General features: G+C 37.0%; 1 protein-coding gene across 1 annotated transcript in view; it reads right to left on the bottom strand.

The window, feature by feature from the left end:
- Window positions 1–2,777: 2,777 nt before the first annotated feature.
- Window positions 2,778–24,000, bottom strand: part of GRIK2 (glutamate ionotropic receptor kainate type subunit 2) — a 591,009-nt gene continuing 569,786 nt past the window's right edge. The window contains exons 15-16 of the mRNA XM_065402064.1: window positions 20,234–20,484; window positions 2,778–2,942 (exon numbers count right to left, since the gene is read on the bottom strand). Of these exons, the coding sequence (XP_065258136.1) occupies window positions 2,778–2,942; window positions 20,234–20,484 (416 nt within the window). The remainder of the gene's footprint in view (window positions 2,943–20,233; window positions 20,485–24,000) is intronic.

Below are 24,000 nucleotides of genomic sequence, written 5' to 3'. Positions count from 1 at the left end.
ATATTCAAATCTTCAATGACCAGTTACTTTGCATGTTCCTCTTGCCATTGAAGGCTGCATGTTCTCACTGAGATGCAAATTTATCCATATTGTTTTCAGTTTTAAAATCCCCCATTCCTTAGGGGGGGTTGTCCCAAATGATATATATGGAGCATTTTCCTCCCTTTTCATACTTACTGTAGCTCACATTAATGTTAATGAGAATTACCCATGTGCATCAAGGGGAGAATGGAACTCCTGCTTATTTCAACATCCTTAAATGGAGAAAAAAGGTTAGTTTGAATATAATACAACATTATGCTTTATGACTTTACAAATTTTATTGTAAATCATCATTCAATGCAATAGCCAATGTTTTACCATTCCAAACCATCATAATTAGGAGTTTCCATTGTCCTGTATGACAGTTACCTTCTTTTTCCTTTTTATTTAATTGAACTTGTTTAAATGTGCATTATTTAACAATATATATTTGTTCAGAACCTTTGCTGAAGGTGTTTTTATTTTATTTTATGTTTTGTTTATTTTGGCAAAGATAACCTGTTCTTTATACCACATCAATGGGATGAAACTCTCACAAGCAGAGATTTTATTTTCCTGATCCCTAGTCATGATGAAAATGGCCAGCTCAATGCATATGAAAATTTATGGGAATTGGATAGTAGACACAAAATCCCAGATAGCATAATATAATCTCTGCAATGTTGGTGATATATATTATACTTTTGTACTGGAAAAGTGAAACGTTATAGAATAATTCTTTTGGATGATAACATAAAATTGTGCCTTGAGTAAACAACTATTCACTTTCCTCACCGATGACTGATTTCTTATTCCTTTAGTTCTAAGACTCTGTTTGTTATAAATGAAATAAATGAATAAATAAATAAATAAAATAGCCAAATAAAATGTTTTTTTCTGGAATAAAAAAAAACATATTTATAAACTTTGGTGGTAGGCATAACATTCTTAGAAAAACCCATCATTATACATTTTGCTGCATTTTCAGAATACAAATATACAGGGTGCAAGATTTAACATCATTGGGGCAGTTTTTTCAAAATGTTATGTTCTGAAACCCACTAAAAGTGGGATGGGTAAATTAGGTTTGTAACAACTAAGGGCCTAATCCTGCAATAGGTGGGTCCATAGCGGGGAAATGTACAGCAGTCCCAAAGAAGTCACTGGCTTATGCTCAGTAGCAAGTGTTTTTAGGATTGGGCCCTAAACTGAGATTGTTATAAATACCAGTACTGACACAAAGTACTGTACATATATTGCTTAAATCACACAGCAAAAACAAAACAACTAAAACTGACAATTTTAATGCTTTTTTTTTTTAATTTTGTGCATTGGATTCAAACAGCAAACTGTGTGCACTTCAACTGTTATCACAATGTGGTCAAGAGTTTTGTGTCTTTTACCATTTACACACAATTGTTCATTACAGTATGTTATCAGTCTAGTGGAAACCAGGAGTGTAGCATGGTAAGCAGTGCTGGTAGTGCACTTAGCTTTTACATTATCTAACTTGAAAATATTTCTCTTCTAAGATTCCTTTTTCTTGATAAAAATAGTTTTCACCAAACGTTGGTGATGCACACGCACTACCATTCATGCTTGGCATCACACCCCCGACCAGAACGCATGTTCTTATTTTGTTGATAAAAAGTATTACAAAAATTTCCATACAAAAACTATTTTCATAGAAATCTTGCATTTCCACAAATAAACCTGAACATTTTTTTGAAAAAAAAACTGCTCAAGAATTTTGTTCATTTAACACTGTGACCGTATCGATAAATGCAGTCCTCTTTAAAGTTCTCCACATTCACTTCTTTTAGGTGACCAATCCCTTTTCCACTATTAGCGAGAATTGCACAGGCTCCATTGAGTTCAATTAGTAGCAGGATCAAGGGTTTCACAACTCTTTTGGCTAAAATACAAGCCTTCTATTTGCCAAATACACTTTATTTTTCTCTTTTCACAATTAAAGAACAAAGTAATTGCTTACAGCTAAAGATTTTAAGATACATTCCTTTGTACTCAGGAAATTTTTATGTCATCTACAATTGGGTCAACCTTATGGTTTTCTCACATCAAAGTTCCAGCCCAAGTAAATTAAAAGGAAATTATTACTGCCTTTTTTACTGACATTTTTTATTTCGGTCATTGAGACAGACAGTCCAAAAAGCAGGTTAGGGTCCCCATTTTTATACTATTCACGGGATTCCGATTTCCTTTGCTTTAAAACTTCTCCCATCCAGTAAGCTTATATCGCCTCTCCAGCTGGCAGTTACAGTTTGTAGATATAGGCCAGCAAATACCAACTCTTCTATGCTTGAAAGTTCTGAAGAACATACTCGGTTTTGAGACATTACTGTTAGAAGACTCCTTTGGTAGTTAGTTACTATGTCAGACATTTGTTCTCCACCACCTGGTAACAGTTGAACTTCAAAAGGAACCTGTAATTTCTCACTGAGACTGCATTTGAAATCAGCCACAAAACTCACATGTAACATTCATTCATTCATAATGGTGGAACCCATGACAAACAGTGTAACCCCTGCATAACTTGGATCATCCATGACGCTTGTGATTCGAGTCTGGCCATTGAAACTGCTTAGATCATTGAGTCTCTAGTTCATAGACACAGCGGCATGAGGTAACTCATTTTATTTTGCACAGGTTGCATATTTCCACAGGAAACATTCTCGCAAAGTTGTTTGAAAAAAAAAAGACGACAGTTTGTGCTTGGGGTATTTGGCCTCCCAGCTCTATGCCATGGTTTCTTTACCTGGCAACCTTCTGTCATTAAACGTGTGCATGTTGATAACTTCTTCTGTTTTCACAATAACAGGGGCCTGTGGTTTGTGTTTTAACCGACGTTGACACTTCAGAGACATCCTCAGCTCCTCTACCATGGCACTACAGAAGGACCTCTATAGGGGGAAATTTAAGGATGAGAAGAAGAAGAAAGAAAAAAAAAACAGTTGTAAGAAAGTAAAGTTGCAATGTCTAGAAGCAAATTCACTCTTTTGGAACAGCCTTGTCAGTTTGCCACGTTTCAGCCTGCAGCTCATAACAAATTGCTGTCTTTTAAATATGCATCACATCATAATTAAAATGACTTATCAAGCTGTGATGGCTCATTGAAAATTTCACCTTGTCTCTACAATTATTTATCTGCCAACTAGTGTCTCGTGATGCACATTATATGTAAAGAGATTTCAGACAGATGCTCTGTTAGCATAGTTTGGCCTTACAGGTTAAAGTTTCAATGCACATGTTCACTATATACTCTGCAAATCTCCCTGCTTTATATTTTCAGAATAATATATTTCATTCCTATAAAATCTGAGTTGCTGCTTTTCAAAAACTTATAAAGCTCCTGTGTAAAGTTAAATTTACTTTAAATTAAATTTAAATAAGGCAGAACTTGAGGTCAACAGTCATGTCTGAAGTTAAATGGAAAACAAATACCCAGTATCTTATTTTGCATCTCTTCAAATCTGCAATAATCAGAAGAGCTGTTGTTCACAGAAGAATATTGTTCAGAGAAGAGGATTTGCAAGTAAAATAGTAGATTTAATTTAAAACTGAGGTGCATAAACTCCTGAGAACAACCTGTCAGGTAGACATTAACTACATGTTCCCCATATGGCTGGATCATCAGAACCTTACTTATCTGTACCAAGTAAGGCAACATAAGGCCCTCCTTATACACTTGCTCAGCAGTGTTCAGACTTTGATCCCAGCTACTTGCCCAACACTGAATTGTGTGCAGGGAGGGAAGTGAAGATGGGAGGAGCCTTGTCTCTGAACTCTTCCCCTTCCCCACCTCTGCCCCACTCTCCAAATCCAATAAATCAGGCACATTGGGGGAACAATGTGGGGAGTAAACTGTCCCATGAAGATGGGTGAAGTAACTTACTCCTCCTGAGAGCAAGGGGCCAGTGTGAGAGAAATTATGACTCTCTGAGCTCAGCAACACACTGCCCCTAATTCAAGACAGATTGTCAAATTACAATCTAGCCCTTTGTGGAGGTCATATGAGGTCACGTGAAACTCAGGTGGGACAAACCTCCTAAAACAGATGCTGGAATTGTGTTAAGCAACTCCTAACCAATATCTACTTTTATGTGATTAGTGATAGGTCAGCAGTGAATATTCAACTTGTTCACTTTTTTCCTAGTCTCAGAGCTCGTTTTATTTGTAAATAACTAACTCTGCACGAGTTCACAAGTTCTAAATGAAGCCTTACAATTCCTTTGCAATTTGGTTATTATTGCTGACTCTCAGTGCGACAAGAGGGTAGTGTGTAGAACAGACCTAGGTTAGGAATGGTCCAAGCACAGATGGGCTGAACTGCGTCCTTGGCTTTTGTTTTACTCCAGTGCCACAACAAGCTCGTCAGAATAAAAAAATATATATATTAACAAGTGAGCACAAGTGAAAATATTCTTTCAAAAAAAACCCAGGCCATGAAGTGGTAATAATTCAAGAAGCAACAATACTCTCCAGCTTAAGCATATTTCTACAGTAAGGTTTACTTTTTCCTATTAAGAACAATTTTCTCCAAAAAATAGTGGTTGGTAGTACCCACGCACTACAATGTATTCTTGTTATTACGCTTGTGACAGGAATCCTTGCTCTTATCTTCTGGATAAAATTTATTGCTACAATATTTTATGCACATGTAAATTAGTGAATTTGGTGCTTGGGAAAGATATAAAGCCTTGGATCCAAAAGGGGGATTTTCAATGGCAAACAGGGAGTTAAACGTCCAATTCCCAATGAAAGTCTAGAACAGGTTGGCATTTAACTCCCACTTGTGCCTTTGAAAATATGCCCCTGAAGTCCCCTCTTTATTCAAGAAACAATCAGTAACAGTGCAGTCCTACTCATCTGTCCCAACCAACATGTTTCAGCTTTGTCCATGGAATAACATGTCAGAGGAAAATTCATTCTTCATTTTAATTAAGACCTTACCTAAAATTTTCAAAAGTCTTATTGAAAGTCAATGGCATATAGTCTCTGAAGTGTTTAAATCACTTCTGAAAATAGATATTAGTCTCCTAAGTCACTTTTGAAAATGTTATTGCTTAGTTTCTCTGGTAAGATGCTGAACAAGAGCCTCTGAAAAGATTGGGGCTTTTACGGAGTAGACTTCTGTCCCTCTACAACTGGATTGAAGCCACCAACTCATTTAGCATAGGTTACTAAAAATTTGTCAGAAAGTACCAACATTCAATCACTATCACTGAATAGGATTCCAGCTAGTGGCCAAGAGGTGAAAAGATGAACATTCTCATTGCCAATATCTTGGCACATCCCATATCTGAAAATAATACGAGTTGGGGTTACAATGTCATTGTTTTGTTAGAGTGGCAAAAAGCAGCCAGGGCGCACTGGTGAATTTGATCCTATGTTCTTAGAAATATTACATTTCTATTAGGGCTGTCAAGTGATTAAAAAAAATTATCACAATTAAGCACACTGTTAAACAATAGAATACCAATTATTTAAATATTTTGGATGTTTTCTACATTTTCAAATATATTGATTTCAATTACAACACAGAATAAAAAGTGTACAGTGTTCACTTTATATTTATTTTTGATTACAAGTATTTGCACTGTAAAAAAAGAAAAGTAGTATTTTTCAATTCACCTAATACAAGTACTGTAGTGCAATCTCTTTATCATGAAAGTTGAACTTACAAATGTAGAATTATGTACAAAAAACCCCAGCATTCAAATATAAAACAATGTAACATTTTAGAGCCTGCAAGTCCGCTCAGTCCTACTTCTTGTTCAGCCAATCGCTCAGACAAACAAGTTTGTTTTCATTTGCAGGCGATATTGCTGCCCGCTTCTTCTCACCTGAAAGTGAGAACAGGCGTTCTCATGGCACTGTTGTAGCTGATGTCACAAGATATTTACATGCCAAATGCTAAAGATTCATATGCCCTTTCATGCTTCAATCACCATTCCAGGGGACATGCATCCATGCTAATAAGAGGTTCTGCTCGATAACAATCCAAAGCAGTGCGGACCAATGCATGTTCATTTTCATCATCTGAGTCAGATGCCACCAGCAGAAGGCTGATTTTCTTTTTTGGTGGTTTCTGCACTGGAGTGTTGTTCTTTTAAGACTTCTGAAAGCATGCTCCACACCTCAGTCCTCTTAGATTTTGGAAGGCACTTTTTAAATGGAGATATACCTATCTCATAGAACTGGAAGGGACCCTTAAAGGTCATTGAGTCCAGCCCCCTGCCTTCACTAGCAGGACCAAGTACTGATTTTGCCCCAGATCCCTAAGTGGCCCCCTCAAGGATTGAACTCATAACCCTGGGTTTAGCAGGCCAATGCTCAAATCACTGAGCTAGCTCTCCCCCCCACTTCAGATTCTTAAACTTTGGGTCAAGTCCTGTAGCTATCTTTAGAAATCTCACATTGGTAACTTCTTTGCATTTTGTCAAATCTGCAGTGAAAATGTTCTTAAAGTGAACATTTGCTGGGTCATCATCTGATACTGCTATAACATGAAATATATGGCAGAATGCAGGTAAAACAGAGCAGGGGACATACAATCCTTCCCCAAGGAGTTCAATCACAAATTTAATTAACTCATTATTTTTTTAATGAGCGTCATCAGCATAGAAGATTGTCCTCTGGAATGGTAGGCGAAGCATGAAGGGGCATACAAATGTTTAGCATATCTGGCACATAAATACCTTGCAATACAGACTACAAAAGTGCCATGCAAATGCCTGTTCTCACTTTCTGGTGACATGGTAAATAAGAAGAGTGCAGCATTATCTCCTGTAAATGTAAATAAACTTGTTTGTCTTAGCGATTGGCTGAACAAGAAGTAGGACTGAGTGGACTTGTAGGCTCTGCAGTTTTGCATTGTTTTGTTTTTGAGTGCAGTTATGTAACAAAAAGAATCTACATTTGTAAGTTGCACTTTCATGACAAAGAGATTGCACTACAGTACCTGTATGAGGTGAATTGAAAAATACTATTTCTATTAGTATCAGAGGGGTAACCATGTTATTCTGGTTCTGTAAAAAGTGACAAAGAGTCCTGTGGCACCTTATAGACTAACAGACGAACTGGAGCATAAGCTTTCATGGGTGAATACCACAAAAGCTTATGCTCCAATATGTCTGTTAGTCTATAAGGTGTCACAGGACTCTTTGTCACTATTTCTATTGTTTATCATTTTTACAGTGCAAATGTTTGTAATCAAAAACAATATACACTTTGATTTCAATTGCAACACAGAATACAATATATATGAAAATGTAGTAAAAACATCCAAAATATTTACTAAATTTCAATTGGAATTCTATTAACAGTGCGATTAAAACAGCGACAAATAGCAATTAATTTTTTTAATAGCAATTAATTTTTTGAGTTAATCACGTGAATTAACTGTGATTAATCAACAGCCCTAATTTCTACAATTGAATGTTTCCATCTGAAATGCTCTTCAAATATTGTTTGAGATGGCGATGATATATGTTGACCCCTCCCATTCCCACAACTAACCTCCTCATCCTGTTTCTTAATATACAGTGCTGTAAACCTCTAATATCGGTTGTCACACATACTTAGTGTACCAAATATTCACCAAAACCCAGATCCCAGGAAAAGGGCAAACACATCAGGCTCTAGGGCTTACTCCTAGATCTCAGTATTTGTTAAAATGAGCTCCATAAAATGAAGATCATTTTAAAGTCTGACAGTTTTATAATGCAGATAATAAATTTGTCACGTCAATAATTACATTTAGTCTAAGTGAATACATAGTATATACAAGTTTCTCCTGCCCTGTACTTTCAAATTAGTTTGTCTAAATTCAGGCAAACTTATCCCTATATGTTATATTTACAAGAGTTAAACATTATATTCACTGAAACTTAGAGCATTAACTTTTTAAACTATGACAACTATATATTAAACATATGTTTCTGAGAATAATAATAAGTTGCACTCCCAGAAAGTACTCTCTTTGGTGACCAATCATTAAAAGAAACAGCCACATTCTTCTTGTAAATTTAATTCTCTGATAAAAGCATCTTTATCATTGATTCTCCACTTCTGGGCTATATAAAAGTTCACAACTTGGACCTTTGATTTTCTTTGATTGCATAGTGGATCTGAGGGAAAGAGGAAGAGGCATTTTCCTATGTTATGCAAAGTAACGTGCAGAATGTTTTATAAAGGATTACTCCCTGTTTGGCATTTCTTTAATTGAAATTCTACCCTGATCTCTCTTAACTCCCACCAACTCATATTTTTCGGTCTACAGAAACTTCATGGGTTTTTTTCCCCAAAGAACTGTACGTTGTTAGGTTACACCTTTGGGAGCTGTAACACATGGAGTAAGAAAGGAGCTATACAATGCTTTTTGTGATTGGTAGATTACACTATTTTCTGAAAGGATTTTAGAATATGTAATCAAATGTTTTCCCCAATTTCAAATGGTTTTTCAAATTGTATTATTGTTGGAAAGCCTCCAAACTTTGCAAAGATTGCAAGCTGTATTTTAGAAATGCTTCTCCAACTTGAAGATGAGCTCTTTGAATACATCCTGCACAATTTTTCACTTAATTCAAAGACAATAACCTTTTCCCCTTACTTACCTTCTGGACCTTAGACAGGTCACAAAACATCAACAATTATTGAATTGTGGCTACCTCTAAGCCATCTTGCTAAATGTAACCATAAAGTCATTTTAGAGAGAATCAGATAGCGGATGATTTGAAAAAAAGTTTAAAATTCTACACACATTTGCACAGTTAAATGTAATTACTATAGCAAAATGAATAATCAATATAAAATATTTGGGGGAAAAGTACTGCATTTATAGTCAGAAGGTTAAAGTCTTAAAAATAAAGTTTTAATCAGCATTAGTGTTGTATCCTTCAGCCTCTGACACAAAGGGACTTTGCCAGAGCTCAGCTCCTTATGAAGTGTTAAGAATTAAGCTGTATCTACTTCACCCCATGTCACAGCTGCCAGCTCATCTGGATTCAGTATAATCGTTTCTTACCATTGTTTACAATCTGTACAGACAGTTTGTGCCCATTCTGGAGCCTAAAATAATGTGGGTTTGCATACCCACAAGCATGAATACCAAAGTTGGACAATTTTTATATGGTTTTCTTATATTGCTGTATATCACGTTTAGAGGAAAAGTAATTAGAAACCACATTAATACTCCTCAGACACAACATTAATAATACCTATAAATTTTGCTTCTAATGACTGTAAAAAGAGCAATAATTATTGCACCCATAAATATCAAAGCATGAGAGCACAAAGTCAATGCATAAAGTATGTGCTTTAGATCAAGAAAAACAAATGGAAATAATGAACCTGTACACACATTGCCTGGAAACAAAATATTATGAAAAAAAGACAGAAATGGTATAGCTGTCTCTCTCAAATTCTGAATTTAACCAGCATTATTCTTTTTCTATTATTATTATTAAAGAAAAAGACTCAATGATTTGCTCTTTTATAAATCTGTCTCCTTTCTTCTTTGATGGAGTTAGTGTAAAATTGACTGTCGAAATCCAGTATGAAATGACAAGATTTACTCAGAAGTTCATTACCTCCAGCCTTGCATGTCAGATATTATTTGAAGCCTTGTTAAAAATTCTTAAAGCAGTAATGGCAGTAATCCTGCAGCTTATATCAGATGTTATGGGTCAATATTCTAACATCTTCTAGGACATATCAATCAAACTGGTTTTCATCTTATAGAAGTTAGCTGAGAGTGGATTCATAGCCCTACCCTGAGCCTCCTTTCTAATCAGTTTCTGCTTCCATATGCCACTTCCCCAAGGATTTTGAATGCTGTATAGTGAGGACCTGTCAATCCAGTCTCTTAGATGCAAAGAAAAACACAAATCCTAGAAAAAATGTTTCCACAAGATAGATGCAATTACAGACATTGCAGCAACTAATGGAATATAAGAAACAAAATTATGAGGATGAGGTAGAAAGAGGGAAAATAAATTGTACTTTGAACCATTTCACTTTCAATTTATATTTAAAAACATATCTGCACCAATCATATTTTTAGAATGCTAGCAACCAATATACATTTGGACAAGAAGAGTTGATTTAAGGTCATATGTTCTCTAAAAATCGTGCATTAAAAGTGGCATATTGTTACACAGAATTTTCCACTGCATATATTCTTGGTCCAGAGCAAGTGTAGCATTCAAGTTTTCTGCAAGCTACGTATCAGAGCAATTAACTGCAGTATTCACAAATACACTTTCTATTTAAGCATAGCCAGCTCTTTTGCCAGATCATGGATCAGGATCAGAATTAAGTAGTTAGTTAGGATTTCAAACCAACATCAGTGGAGGTTTGAGCAGAGACTGAAAACAAAACAAGGCAAATGTAAAACGATCTGAGTCCATAAGTTTCTTGTGGTGGTTGAGAAAGCTTTTCCTTCACCATAGTATCCATGAAGTCCTCACCAGTGGAATTATTCCAAGTGATAGGTGGAGCTGGGGGAGGCATCACTTTGAAACAGAGTTGAATGTTGTTTGTGACAAAGAGTTTTCTATCTATCTTGTGGAGAAAATCAATCAGAATCTGACTCGACTTCTCCCTCCCATAGTAACAGAACTAAGCTGGGGATGACTACTACATTTTCTCTAGCTACAAGTTTCAACCAGTTGTGCTCACTGAGATTCTGGAAGTGCTGGATGAGTTTAGGCCCATGACCTACAAGATGATCCCTTTCCCCTCATTACTGGTAAAATCAAGCAGGGCAATGGACCACTCTATTGTAGATAGTTAATGTGTCCTAATAGGAGGGCAAGGTGCCAACTTCCCTCAAATCGACAGAGTTTAGGGTCATGTTCAATGAACTATTGCTTGATGACAACAATCTAGGCAGCTACCCTCCAGTCTCTAACCTTCCTTTTCTGGCAATGGTAAGTGTGAAACTTCCGGTGAAGTCTTCCGACTTCTTGGACCCCATTCAGTCTGGTTTCCAGCCTGTATATGGCATGGAGACTGCATTAGTTCCACTGGTTGATATCATCCTCCTAGTGATGCACAAATGTTTTTCATTGATGACTGTGTTTAGATCAGCAGACTTTGATAGCACTGACCATGAGGTTTGCTGACTCACCTGTGGACCTAAGTTGGGGTGGATGGGATTGTACTTGTGTGGTTCCATTCTTCCCTCTCAGAGAGATCCCAGAGGATGGTACAGGGCAATTGATCATCAGCCCCGAGGGTTCTCTCTCATGCGGAAGTCCACAAGGTTTCATTCTGTCATCCTTCCTCTCAACATGCATGTGAGGCCACTGGGGGGAGATAATGAGACAATTTGGGCTGCAATGCCATCAATCTTAGATGACATACAGCCCTACATCTCTGTTTTGTCAAACAAGGATGGTGCAATCTTTTGCACTTCCAGTGTCTGGCTGAAATAGGGGGTGATTGAAGTTCTATCCAGAGAAGATAGGTGTTATACTGGACAAATAAACGGAAGCATTTAGAAGATTGTAGTTTCCCTCGTTACTGTAGGTTCTGCTCAACTTTGTCAATGAGATTTGCAGTCTCAGGGTTCTTCCAGTTTCCTGAGTGATCCTGTGTTTCCAGTGGCCAGGATTGTCATTTCTCTTTTGTGCTTGGCTAGATAGTGACAACAGTTTCTACCTGATGCAGACCTTGTCACAGTTATCCAGATCTTTGTGTCCACCAGTCTGGATTATTGCAATCCATTCTATATGGGGCTACTACTGAGGACAAGTCAGAAACTAAAGTAAGTGCAGAATGCTGCTGAATGCTTATTAGATGGTCATAGCAATAATGGAGCATATTACAGCAGGTCAGGCACAGAGCTGATACTAAGCAGATATATAACAAAAACCACAGCACTGGCCATAGGCATTAATGTGCAATTCAACGTATTATTTTAATTTAGAGGTGCTATATGGTTATGGTTCTTGCAATATAAAAGCTTCCCTGACTTCCTACAGGGCCTGATCCTAGTTGTACTGAAGTTAGTGAGCTAGCTGAGATCTTTTGCAATCAGCTCTTAGATTTGAAAGTCTGGTCACTCAGGGTTTATCATTCTCGATCATGGTTCTGAATTCATTCCCAGCTTGTCCAATGGAGCTCAGGTTTCTTGTCCCTCAGGGTACAGTATAAGGGAGTGATTGCAAGAAGTGTAATGAGCCTTCTTTTGGGGCAGGATGTACACGCAACTTATGTTCGAAAATATTCACCATGTACCTGCATACAGTGTAAATCTCAAAACAAATAAAAATAATTATACAGCATAGAGCCTTTTGAAAACTGACTAGTCAAATTTTATGAAGTTATGTCTAAATATTTTTATGTATATTTGTGAATGCTGAGTTAAAATTATCTGCAAAATATTGACTGTAAAATATTTACTACATTTTAGAGGAGAATAAGGTTATATTGCACTTTTCATAAAAAAAATATGGCATGGCCTTGGATCATACTGAGTAGAGTATTAGTACTAATCTCATATACATTGTTTCCACTGTGTTAGCAAAACTGAAAAATGATAAATGATATGCTTTCAGATTGTGCTAGCTAATACAACATGAAAATGCATTTCCTGTTGCAGGGACCAGAGCTGTCTCAACTCCAACTCCAATCAGCTGAGGGTGCTAACACTCTGCTGGAGTGAGTTCCCAGACCTACAGTAAATGAACAGCTATCCTAATTTTGATCTGGGGTTGTTGACCTAAACTTAATTGTGGGAAATCCCAATTCTCTGACCAAGTGTTTGTTTTACCCTTAAATTTAATGTAAATAACTGCAAACGCAAACATTTAAAAATATCCTCATTTATAGACAGGACTTACTTGATGTAACATCAAAAAAGAAATAATGAGTGAGTATTAGGAGGACTTGCATTTTTGGAAATACAGTGACATTTTTTCCCCTTGAGAAGAAATGAAACATTTTTAAGAAGAGCCAAGAATTACATTTTTTATAGTTTCTGCCTTCCTTTGGTAAGAGGAAAGCTGGTATAAAAAAGGGAACTGACAAAGAGATAATTTTTAAATGCAACATTAAATTTATCTGTGTAGAAAGCATCAAAAATAAATCAGAACTGGAATTTAGGACCAGATCCTGCAATGAGCACACAGATAGGCAGGACCTCTAGACCATTGAAGTCACATTCATATGTATGGGCTTGCAGGATCAGGACCTTACTGTGAAATAGTTCTCAAGGAGGCCATAATCAACTAGACAATTTAAAATGTGTTTCTCTATTCTCTTGTTTATACTTCTCAATGAATTCAAATTAAAAGCAAAATACCTCTGTGTCATTGTTCATTGTCATTGTTAAACTGCAATCAAAAGTCAAAATAGAGATCATGTTTTAAATGTTTTATTGTTTGAAAATTATTTGAAAAATGTCAGGTCAATCAAATAAAAATCTTCATTTCCATTGTTTTGCTCTATTTGTTACACTTCTGGCTTTTCACATCTTTAACAGCATAAGGTTTTCTTTTTACATTTCCTGCCATAACAAAATATCCCTCTAAATATAAGCAGTAAAACAATTTTAAAGAAGGCATTGCAGTAGAATTCAGCTCTCACCATATACACACACACACACACACACACACACACACACACCCCAAAAAAAAAAAAAACAAAAAAAAAACCACAAAACCAGGACAGTCCTTCCTTATGGAGGTCAGGGATTGGGGGGATGAGAAGAGCTTCCAATTTTCCATCTGCCTATCTGCAGAATGCAGTTGCATCAAGATTGGGAAAATGTTCCATTTATAAACTGTCATAGCTGTCCCTCAGCTGTCATTCTGTTATTCCCAGCCAACTACAAGAACTCTCGGGTTATGCTAATACAAAATATAATATCATTCAGGTTGCATCATCATTTTGTGTTTTTATAAAGTTTATTGGGACACATTTCCTGGATCTCCAGATTTGATTTACCAACCATCCCTACATTTTTTATTCATCTGCAGCTGACGAACATGCTCTTCAACTTTAAAATCTTTTGAACTTGCAGACGCTGAAAAAAAAATCACTGTGCTGGGAATTACTTTGGTCTTCATCCAAAAGTGTTATAAAGCCCAGACCATATTATCAAAGCTTTTTAAAAATTAAACTATCAGGATATTTTCTGAACAGTAATAATGTTAATATAATTCATTTCATTCCTCTTTATAATTTTTCAAATAACAGTGAGGAAGAGAGTTTAATAAAAAAAGAATTTGGCCATATCTGAAAAAACGATATGACGAAGAAAACGGCCTGGAAGGGTAGAAGAAGGATTGTAAAATTCAGAACCTGAAATTGTTGTACCAGTTTTAATTTTCATGGCTTTGAACATAACCATTAAAAAAAAAGGAAAAGCAGATTTCTACATGTTCTGACTTGCATATTTCATGTTCACAACACTTCCGTAAAAATAACCTTGTTTCTGGAAGGCTGTTTCATTTATGGTACAAATTAGCTACATTATGTACACTCTGTGTTTGACTATCTGTGAAACTAAATACTGGGTGAATGATGACCAGCATTTTTCCAAACCTCATGTGAAAGAGGGGTATTCTAAATCCTAGTGTGTGAAATTTATCCTTGTGTAAAAGGCTCTCTTCAAGTAAACCTCATGTTAGCAATAAAATTAAAGCCAGAGTTCTTGGGCTTTACATGGGAGAAATACAAGCAGGGCATGGAGCTGGTGTATAAGGCTGCAGCACAGCTGCCTTTCAGTCTGTGATCTGAAATAGCAGTTGCAGCCCCTCCATACCATTTACATAGGGCCTGGAGCTGCTGGTTCCATGGCCACTTCCCTAGCACACACTTGGCCTGGTCCACACTAACCCCCCACTTCGAACTAAGGTACGCAAATTCAGCTACGTTAATAACGTAGCTGAATTCGAAGTACCTTAGTTCGAACTTACCGCGGGTCCAGACGCGGCAGGCAGGCTCCCCCGTCGATGCCGTGTACTCCTCTCGCCGAGCTGGAGTACCGGCGTCGACGGCGAGCACTTCCGGGATCGATCCGGGATCGATTTATCGCGTCTAGACAAGACGCAATAAATCGATCCCAGAAGATCGATTGCTTACGGACGGACCAGGAAGTAAGTGTAGACCTGCCCATGGTTGCCCTGCTCACTGAAGTATGCGTGGCTGGCACAGATAGGAAGTACAATCCCTTTCTGCACGGGGTGCTATCATAAAATAATGTTCTGTATGGTCTTGCAGTGGTCTTCTGCTCTAGGACGATTTTCACTCTAAAGGCATACATGGTGCAGAAGTACCTGGGTTATTTGCCCCCAAAGAGATTAAATGCACAGCGCCCTTATTCAATAGTACCTGATAATTTCCAGTGGGCACTAAAATTAAGGGAGATGGTATCAAATGGAAACAATCTCAAATAATTATATTTTGAAAGGATAATAATGAAACAAAGTCTATAAATTACCAAAATAAGAACCATCAATATATTGTGTTAAACATTACTATTTTTCAAGATCAACATTCTCTTTTCTAGCATGATATAGATTAGAAAACTCTCAAGCTTTACAAAAACAAAGATATGTAATGAGGCTAAAACTATGACACACTGAAACAATTACATCAACAATAATTACACTGGTAAGTGTTTAAAATGGCTTCGGTTTCTTAGATTGCTTACTCACTGTCCTCTAAGTGTCAACATAATGTTACAATCAGGGAGCAGGTCATTTGCTTAGAGAAGCAATTATAAAATGCAAATGGTTGAGCATTTATTGTCAAGATTGTGATAGAGAACAAAGGTCTGCTTCACAACATGTCTCCAAATAGATGACATAATTGTGCGTTTGTATTATAAACAATAAGGAAATGATACCAACTGTTGGGTTTTGAAAAGACTAATGAAAGAAGAGAGGTGGACATTTTGACACATAATTTCTATTAAAAATTGGCAATTAAATTTCCTTCTAAAAAATACAATACACCATCTTGTGGTTGCTTTAGGGTGACCAGATAGCAAGTGTGAAAAATCAGGATGGGCATGTAGGGGGATAATAGGGTCCTCTATAAGATAAACCCCCTTATATCCAGATAGTCTCGATAATATTGGGACATCTGATCAGTCTATGTTGCTCTGAAGGAATGCAGCTTAGAGATCTTGGAAACTTCAGTGTCCACTTATCCTGCTCCATCACTTGGACTGGAATTTTAACCCTCTGCTATAAAGAAAGGCAATAGTATATTGCCACAGATCCAAGGATAGAACTCCCATTGGGTTCAAAAGGGAGCTAGATAGATTCATGGAAAATAGGTCCATCAATGGTTATTAGCCTGGATGGGCAGGAATGGTGTCCCTAGCCTCTGTTTGCCAGAAGCTGGGATTGGGTGACAGGGCATGGATCACTTGATGATAACCTGTCTGTTCATTCCCTTTAGGGCACCTGCCATTGGCCACTGTCAGATGACAGGATATTGGGCTTGATGGACCTTTGGTCTGACCCAGTATGGCTGTTCTTATGTGGGGAAGTCAGTGGAAGTTTTGCTAGGCTGGGTTTAGTACTTTGCCCTTAAGATTTCACAAAATAAAGTACAGGCTATCAAGTGAATCAAATGTTTGTTCAATTTTTACTTTAGAACAGAATTTAAAATAATTAGTAAAATCATTGTTACTTTTCTGTGGTTCATGGAAGGCTAAAACACTGCTCCGTCGTACCCTGTGCAGCTCATTAAAATGGTTGGAATTGCTGAACAGGTTTCCAGAGGTTAAAAAAATGTAGCTTATACATTGTATATCGCAAAGTTCAACTCAACCTGCTTTTTCAGTCTCTGTTACAAACATTTTCAGGGACCACATACTGCCTCATTCAGTATTCAGAACTCCTTCTTACTTCAGTGGAATCTGCAACTGCAAAAGAAGGGCAGCTCACCCTATGTGACCTACATATATATTCACTGCTACGCATTTTCACTTAGGGTCCAATCCTCCAAAATGATGGGTACCCTCAACTCTCATTGGTAGAGTGCTGTGAACTAAACAAGCTAGACTTAAACCATCTGAACTCAACTGTGCAGAGTTGAGCCCTACAGTCTTAACTGTATAGAGCTCTTCTAAATCGGTCTTTCTTGTTATAGGCAAGTAAGTTATGGAACACAATAAGATGCAGATTTATTTATTTTTCACTATTCTAATACTCAGCTATAAAATAAATCATAAACTTACTACTTGATGGTATCATTCCAGTAATATTCTGTTGTTGTTTTTCAGATATGGTCTAAGAAACTTGTATTTGTCAGAAATATCTGATCTTGATCTCATCCAATGAAACAAATAGATCAGATATATAACTGCACAGCTTCCCACTTTTACGTTTACTGATGAGCATTCTGCCCTTGGTAACATAAGTAGTCATTTTCAGCGCAGTGGGTTTCTGGTAGTAGAACTGACTCCATGCACTGCTGATTTTCATTTCTTCAGATTTGTATAGTCTAGTGAATTCTTAGTGGACCAGTACACTGTTGATATTTTTCAAACAAATAAATAAATCAAGGTGGGTGCAAATGATTGACAATTTTACTCTGATCATTCTTGTCTTTGCTTTTTAAAATAGTCAATAAAATACGAATTCCTCTTTGCTTGGAGAACACTGTGATGAAATTAATGAAAATGTGTATCTGAAAGTGATGTCTGACTCTTTCCCAAAAAGACCACCACTAATTACATGTGTTCCTTACAAGTTTGTTCGTGTAAATCAGGTACATGTACGATCTGAGCCTCTGTTCCACTAAATTTAAAAGCATTGGTACAAATAGCACAACTAGAGTTTTGCCTTCTGCTTTTTTGAACACAGCTTCATTTTACAGGGATCTATCCTGCAACTGGCTTCACACTGGCAGACCCTCTACCCACGTAGGACCCCATTGACTTTGATGGGCACATGAATCTACCCTGTACAGCCAGTTGGACAGTCAAGGCATAATATTGAAATGTTGTTGACTATTTTAGAAAAAAAAGCATCTAATCTGAAAAAAGTGCATCTAAATTAAGCGCACAAAATATGCAGTGGCCTGCTTAGTTACCCATGCTGCAGGTGTAATTCCACATATTGCACCTGCTAAAAGGCAGGCATACATTTTATTAACAAATGGCCATTTGCTTTTTGGGTACAAAGGCTGAAATCTATTACATTTATTTTGTTTTCTTAGCTACAAACAAAGAGATTGATCCTGTCTGCCCCCCACATGTGGAGCTACCATTGGCCAAAATGGTGGTTCCAAAAAAGGAGAGCTTGTAGCATCAGTCCCTGAAACACAGACAAGGTCACATTTTCTTCCTCACCTAACCTTCCTGGTGCAGTATCCAAGGATAAGTCATGCTGTTAGCTTCATACCTAATAATAGCATATAAGATGAAATATGCATTCAACCCCTGTAAAGCATTAATCAATTTACATTATAAAATTCTCATCAAAATGGTCCCAGTTTAGTAAATGAGGATTTAATTTTTTTTTCAGATCACCTAAACCAAAATATACTGAAGTTAATATTAAATAAATTACTTGTAGAGTGGATAAAGACATTGCAATGTACATGAATTATGTAAAACAAATGGTAATTTTTCAAAAAAAAATTGTTTCTGAAATACAGAGCTCCAGAAGTAGGTTGACAGAATTGAATATTCCTATATTCTTATAAATTAGAGCAGGGATCGGCAACTTTTGGCATGTGGCCCATCAGGGAAATCTGCTGGCGGGCCAGGAAGGTTTGTTTACTTGCAGCATCCACAGGTTTCGCCGATCGCAGCTCCCACTGGCCACAGTTCGCCATTCCAGGCCAACGGGGGCTGGGGGAAGCAGCGGCCAGCACATCCCTCAGCCCACACGGCTTCCCACAGCCCCCATTGGCCTGGAATGGCGAACTGTGGGGAGCTGTGATTGGCTGAACCTGCGGATGCTGCAGGTAAACAAACTGTTCCGGCCCGCCAGTGGATTTTCCTGATGGGCCACGTGCCAAAGGTTCCCAATCCCTGAATTAGAGCATCTGAGTGTTCACTTTTCCTCTCCATAATTAGTTTTGTAGAACTTAATAAAATCTACCCATGTCCAAATTTTGTTTAGGAACCTGTGACCTCACACTGCCTTGTTGATTAATATCAAAGCTTTCTTTAGCAATATGTTATTAAAAATTAAGACTTTATACACAAAGAGCTAGTTATATCCATATAAATTCAGAAGTGTGAAAAGATAGGTCTTAGATTTTTCTGAGTGATATTTCAAGTTACAAAAATTCACAGGTAGCATCTGAAAATCAATATCAGTACAAATATGCCTTCTGGATTTACTACTGATTTTAATAAAATAAAGTATTAAAAATAGGGATGAACAGAGGTCACAAAATCCTCAAAATTTAAAAAAAAAAAAACAGTAAAAATACCACATTTTCTCCCAAGTTTTTAAATGTAAATTAAAAATATGGCATATAAATAAAAGCTATACTCTTTAGTTCAATTTTAGATGTTGCATATGTGCATATACATATTTATTATGCAAAGCAGATGATAGCACCCAAGAATTCTGCAAGAAATACCAGACCCAGCTACAGTTAATTACCATATTTGTGCAAACGGTCAGTACATGACAAGTTAACATTAGATGTTTCAAAACTGGATGAATTCAAGTTCCAGGAGTTCAAATCGTAATCAGTAGTAAATCCACAAAAAATAATAATGATCTAACAATTTACAGATGCTACCAGACCAACTTGTCAAGTGTAAACATCTTCAGGAAAGGACATTTCTATAGAGACATTTCTAGACTTCTGACTTTGAACTGATACACAGTTTTGACTTTTAAAAATCAGATTTAGCTGTAGAAGATTAATTTGTTTCCCATTACAGTTTCTCATTTCTTCTTCATCCATAAAATTAACTGCAGTGAACTTCCAGGAGTAAAAAGCTGTCTTTTTTCAGGTTCGTATAAGAGGAGAAATAGTCACTTGTCCTGAAAGCTGGCTACAATTAAACATATTAAAGACAAATTACAAGCTGTATGTGTGACACGTCAGGTGCTCTGTTGTGAACCATTGTTACAGAAATACTATACTAGGGTATAAACGATATCAGAACAGCCCTTCGTTGGATCACCAAAAAGCTTAAAAACTGATTTGATTATAACAAAAATTATTAAATTAAATGGAAAAATACAATATTTACCTTTTCCAACTGCGCATTTTTTTTTGATTTGTACAAAAACTCCCCCACTGCCACAAAGACAGAAAGCACCAATCCAGCTGCCAGAACGATGAAAATGCCACCAATATTTTGAACTCCCAGAGCACTGGCCTCTTTACTTTCCTCTTCTGGACAACCATTGCCTCTCCACCACTTCTCCTTCATCATGTGAAGCTTGCCTTCCTCTTGCAGCTGAAGAATTGCTATAGTGATCTTGTCTCGGTATGGAGACCCTGCAAGAGAATAGATGAAACATGCAGTGCACCAAAGTATATTTTCAGGAGAGTAAAAATGTTTTAGTTCAGTCCTGAGAAGGATATAACAAAAATCCTTGTCATGATTCACAATTTTTAGGCATGTTTTGGTGGATGAAAGAGGATGTTTTTAAAATCTTTTTCAGATCACAGAATATGAGCCAGCTTTCAAAGTTAGTGCATATAACTGAACACACATTTTTGTACATAATTAACTTATTCATGAAAATACCTAATTTGTGTGCACAAATCCAGTAATTGTGTGTGCACCTGGCTGGTTAAGTAGCCAATTAATCTTGTACACTTTTAAACACCTGTTCTGTGCATGTATACCAGTGTCTGAGTGTACATGCAAAAGCAGTTACTACAATTCCTTTAACTAAGTAACGTGATTTTGCAAATTAAAACATTCTAAACATCACTCGTTTGTATGACTTCAGAAATCTTAAGCCCTGTACAACCAACCAAATGTAGGATTAGTTAAATGTTACTTAGTTTAACATATCTAAAACTACAGACTATTTGCTTCTAGACCCCATACAAGAACTGATACAAGAAACAGCATTTCAGTTGCTTACTTTTCATAGCTAGAACAACAGCTTTCAAGGCCAAACCACCACAGTATGCAAAAGTTTAAGATCACAAATAGCTAAACAGCTATGACATTTACCAGACACTTATCAACCCCACATCAAGTGTGCAGAGTAAGGTGAATACCAAGCTGTGAAACAACAGGAGCAGAGTTAAAAATGTTTGGATGTGTTAACTCTGCATTTCTGTATTTTTCAATTTTTATTTTTATTTTACTCCAGCATCTCCTGTTTCCAATCATTCCAGAAAATGATTTCTGGAAACTTAAGCATTGAGCCTCAGTTGGTGTAAACAGTAGCTCCATTTAAATCAATGGAGTTTTGAAAATTTAAGTCTAAGAGTTTGGGAAGGTTGTTTGTTTCTTTGTTTATTTCCCTTAAGTTATTAATACGCATTTACAACCTTAACTATACTTTAACAAAAATTTTTTGTCCCTGCATGAAAACAGGTGTAGCAAATAGCTACAATTACAAAAGATGTTACAAGAGTCTCAACCCTATCACAAATAAACAAATATTATAAATACTACAATATCACCACAGAGTGAGTCCATTACAGATGTGCAGAACTTTGAGGTCTCAGAAATGTTGATTGCTACTTTGTGTCAAAAGAATCATTCTCATTGTCAGATTTTCAAATCGACTAAATGATAGGAACATTCAAATACCTTCAGAAATGTTTCTTTATTAACTAAAAGTTAATGGAAAACTGCAGACTTAAGGACATGATGGGCAGAGGCATATCTTAATGACTTGACATCAGCCCTCTCTATTTGTAGGGTAGATAGTAGGATGAAAAATCCCACTGCTGTATGTATATATAGTCAATATTCCTTTGTGTTATGTATGTTGTACCCTTTATGTACCAGCTTATGTTCCTTTATATGCTTTTGGTGCAGAGTATTAATTTCAAAGTTAAGCTCACTATAGTTAGCTTTTGTTAACAGTCCCTAGATTTGAACTCACACCCCAAGGGAAAGAGGGAGCTAAGGTGGCTGCATGCCACCCTTGTACCCTCCCAAAGTAGGATGCTCCAGTGGCTGTGGCCCTGGGGACCTAAGTTACAGCAGCCTCTCATCACTGTTCTGTGGGTTGCAGTATTGCCTGGAATCTCTGCAGCTTTGTGCACTGCAGCCCCAGCTGGATCACCCTTCCTCCTCCCAGTTCCACCCCATTCCCTGCAACAGGATTGGCAAGGGTATCCAGCCCTTTTACCTGGCACAAAGAGGACAGGGTGGAGCTGAGGATCTTACTCCAGCGTGTGGGGCAGAATATTCTCTTATATTTGGTCCTCAGGTGTCAAATCTGCTTCCCCTATTGGCCTGACATATTCTGGGTCCTTCAGAGCCAGCATAAAGTCCCTCTTTCTTCTCCAGGCTGTGACCAAATGGGAACAATTTATTTTGGAGGGGGGTGGGGAGAGAATGTATTTTGCTGTAGGCAAGCTTCTTTACCTTTTTATGAGAGGTTGTTTTTATTCTTTGTACAGTGCCCAGAGACTTTGCAATGAACACTTTACAAATTAAATTAATTAATAAATAATGTGAACAGAGGCGGCTTTTATTTTTGGAAATGCAGGGAATAAATCACTGACATCATTCATAAGTGCCCTCTGTGTTGAGACTTTGTGTCATGTTTAGGGATACAACAGAGCCACCTGTTTTATTGTTGTTATTTTTTCTGGATGTCCAAATACAAGGCTTTAAATTAAACTGGATACAAATGTGAATCTGAGTAAAAGAAAAGATTTTTAACTCAAAAGTCATGACGCATCTTGTGAGAGGTGGTGTTGGTATGTATATCACCCCACAAAGGGGACTCTCTCTTCATGAGCTCTCTCTCTAGAGTGCTCCTCAAAATTATAGTAAATATTGGTTGCAGTTTTTTATGGCGTCTTTTTTTGGTTGATTAATAAACTGTAGGGCTTATCTACACTGTGCATTAGTCCATACCAGACAGGTGTAAATTCTAATGTGCACCAGTGTGTTGTGCAATAACAAGTGCTGGCATCCATGTGTGAAAAGGGGCATTGGTGCACACACAAGAATATTTATTATTCACTATTTGTCATTTAAAATATTTCAGTTGCCCAACTGAAGAGCAAAAGCATCACCATGATCTTGGGTGCCACTGTTATTAAAGTGAAATGTTTGCAAAATATCTAGAAGTTGAAATGTTTTAGTGTACACCACGCCCAAAATTATCAGTACCGATGGCAGAAAACTTCATGAACAATTCACAAAATACTACATTTGTTGACTAATTTATTTGTAACACACTACTTAAACAACTCTAATAATGTGATATTTGAAAAAAATCTTAACTTTCAAAACCAATTTTGGTTCATGTGGATTTCACTGATTTAATGCTATGTGGTAAGGGGGGAAAAAGTGGGTACAAAAGAAGCTTGCATAGGAAGACATATGCAGATCTGAGCTGTTTGCTCCCAGGTTTCTGCTGGGAGAAGCTGGATTGCAAGACCCAGCAGCAAAAAGTCCACCCAAAAGGAATTGCAATGGCGGAAAATATCACAATCCCAGGCATGGTGGGCTCTGAAGATGGCCAAGTAGCTTAGAAAGAGGTCAGGGCTGATCTGGTAGAAGATATGGAAAACACAGCCAGCGGTTACACTCTAACACTCTAAACATTCTAGTGAGTCAATCCCTGCATGTGGAATTCTGGCAGTATGATTGTAATTTTCATGGCCCTCAAAACAAATGGAGAATGAAATCAAACCCCAGGAGTTTTAAACTTCCATCTGTACTGTAGGAAGCAAGCATGCTTTTTAAATCGTTAACATTATTCAACAGAATTAATCTTGAAGGGTGGGAAACCCCTTGCATTTTCTGAAATTTTAAAGCTCTACGACTGTGCCTAAAAATGCAACAGTAATATAAAGAATAAG

The sequence above is a fragment of the Emys orbicularis genome, chromosome 3 (assembly GCF_028017835.1).
Source record: "Emys orbicularis isolate rEmyOrb1 chromosome 3, rEmyOrb1.hap1, whole genome shotgun sequence".
Lineage (NCBI taxonomy): Eukaryota > Metazoa > Chordata > Testudines > Emydidae > Emys > Emys orbicularis.
The sequence above is the reverse complement of the archived record's forward strand: the minus strand, read 5'-3'. Positions and strand labels throughout refer to the sequence as shown.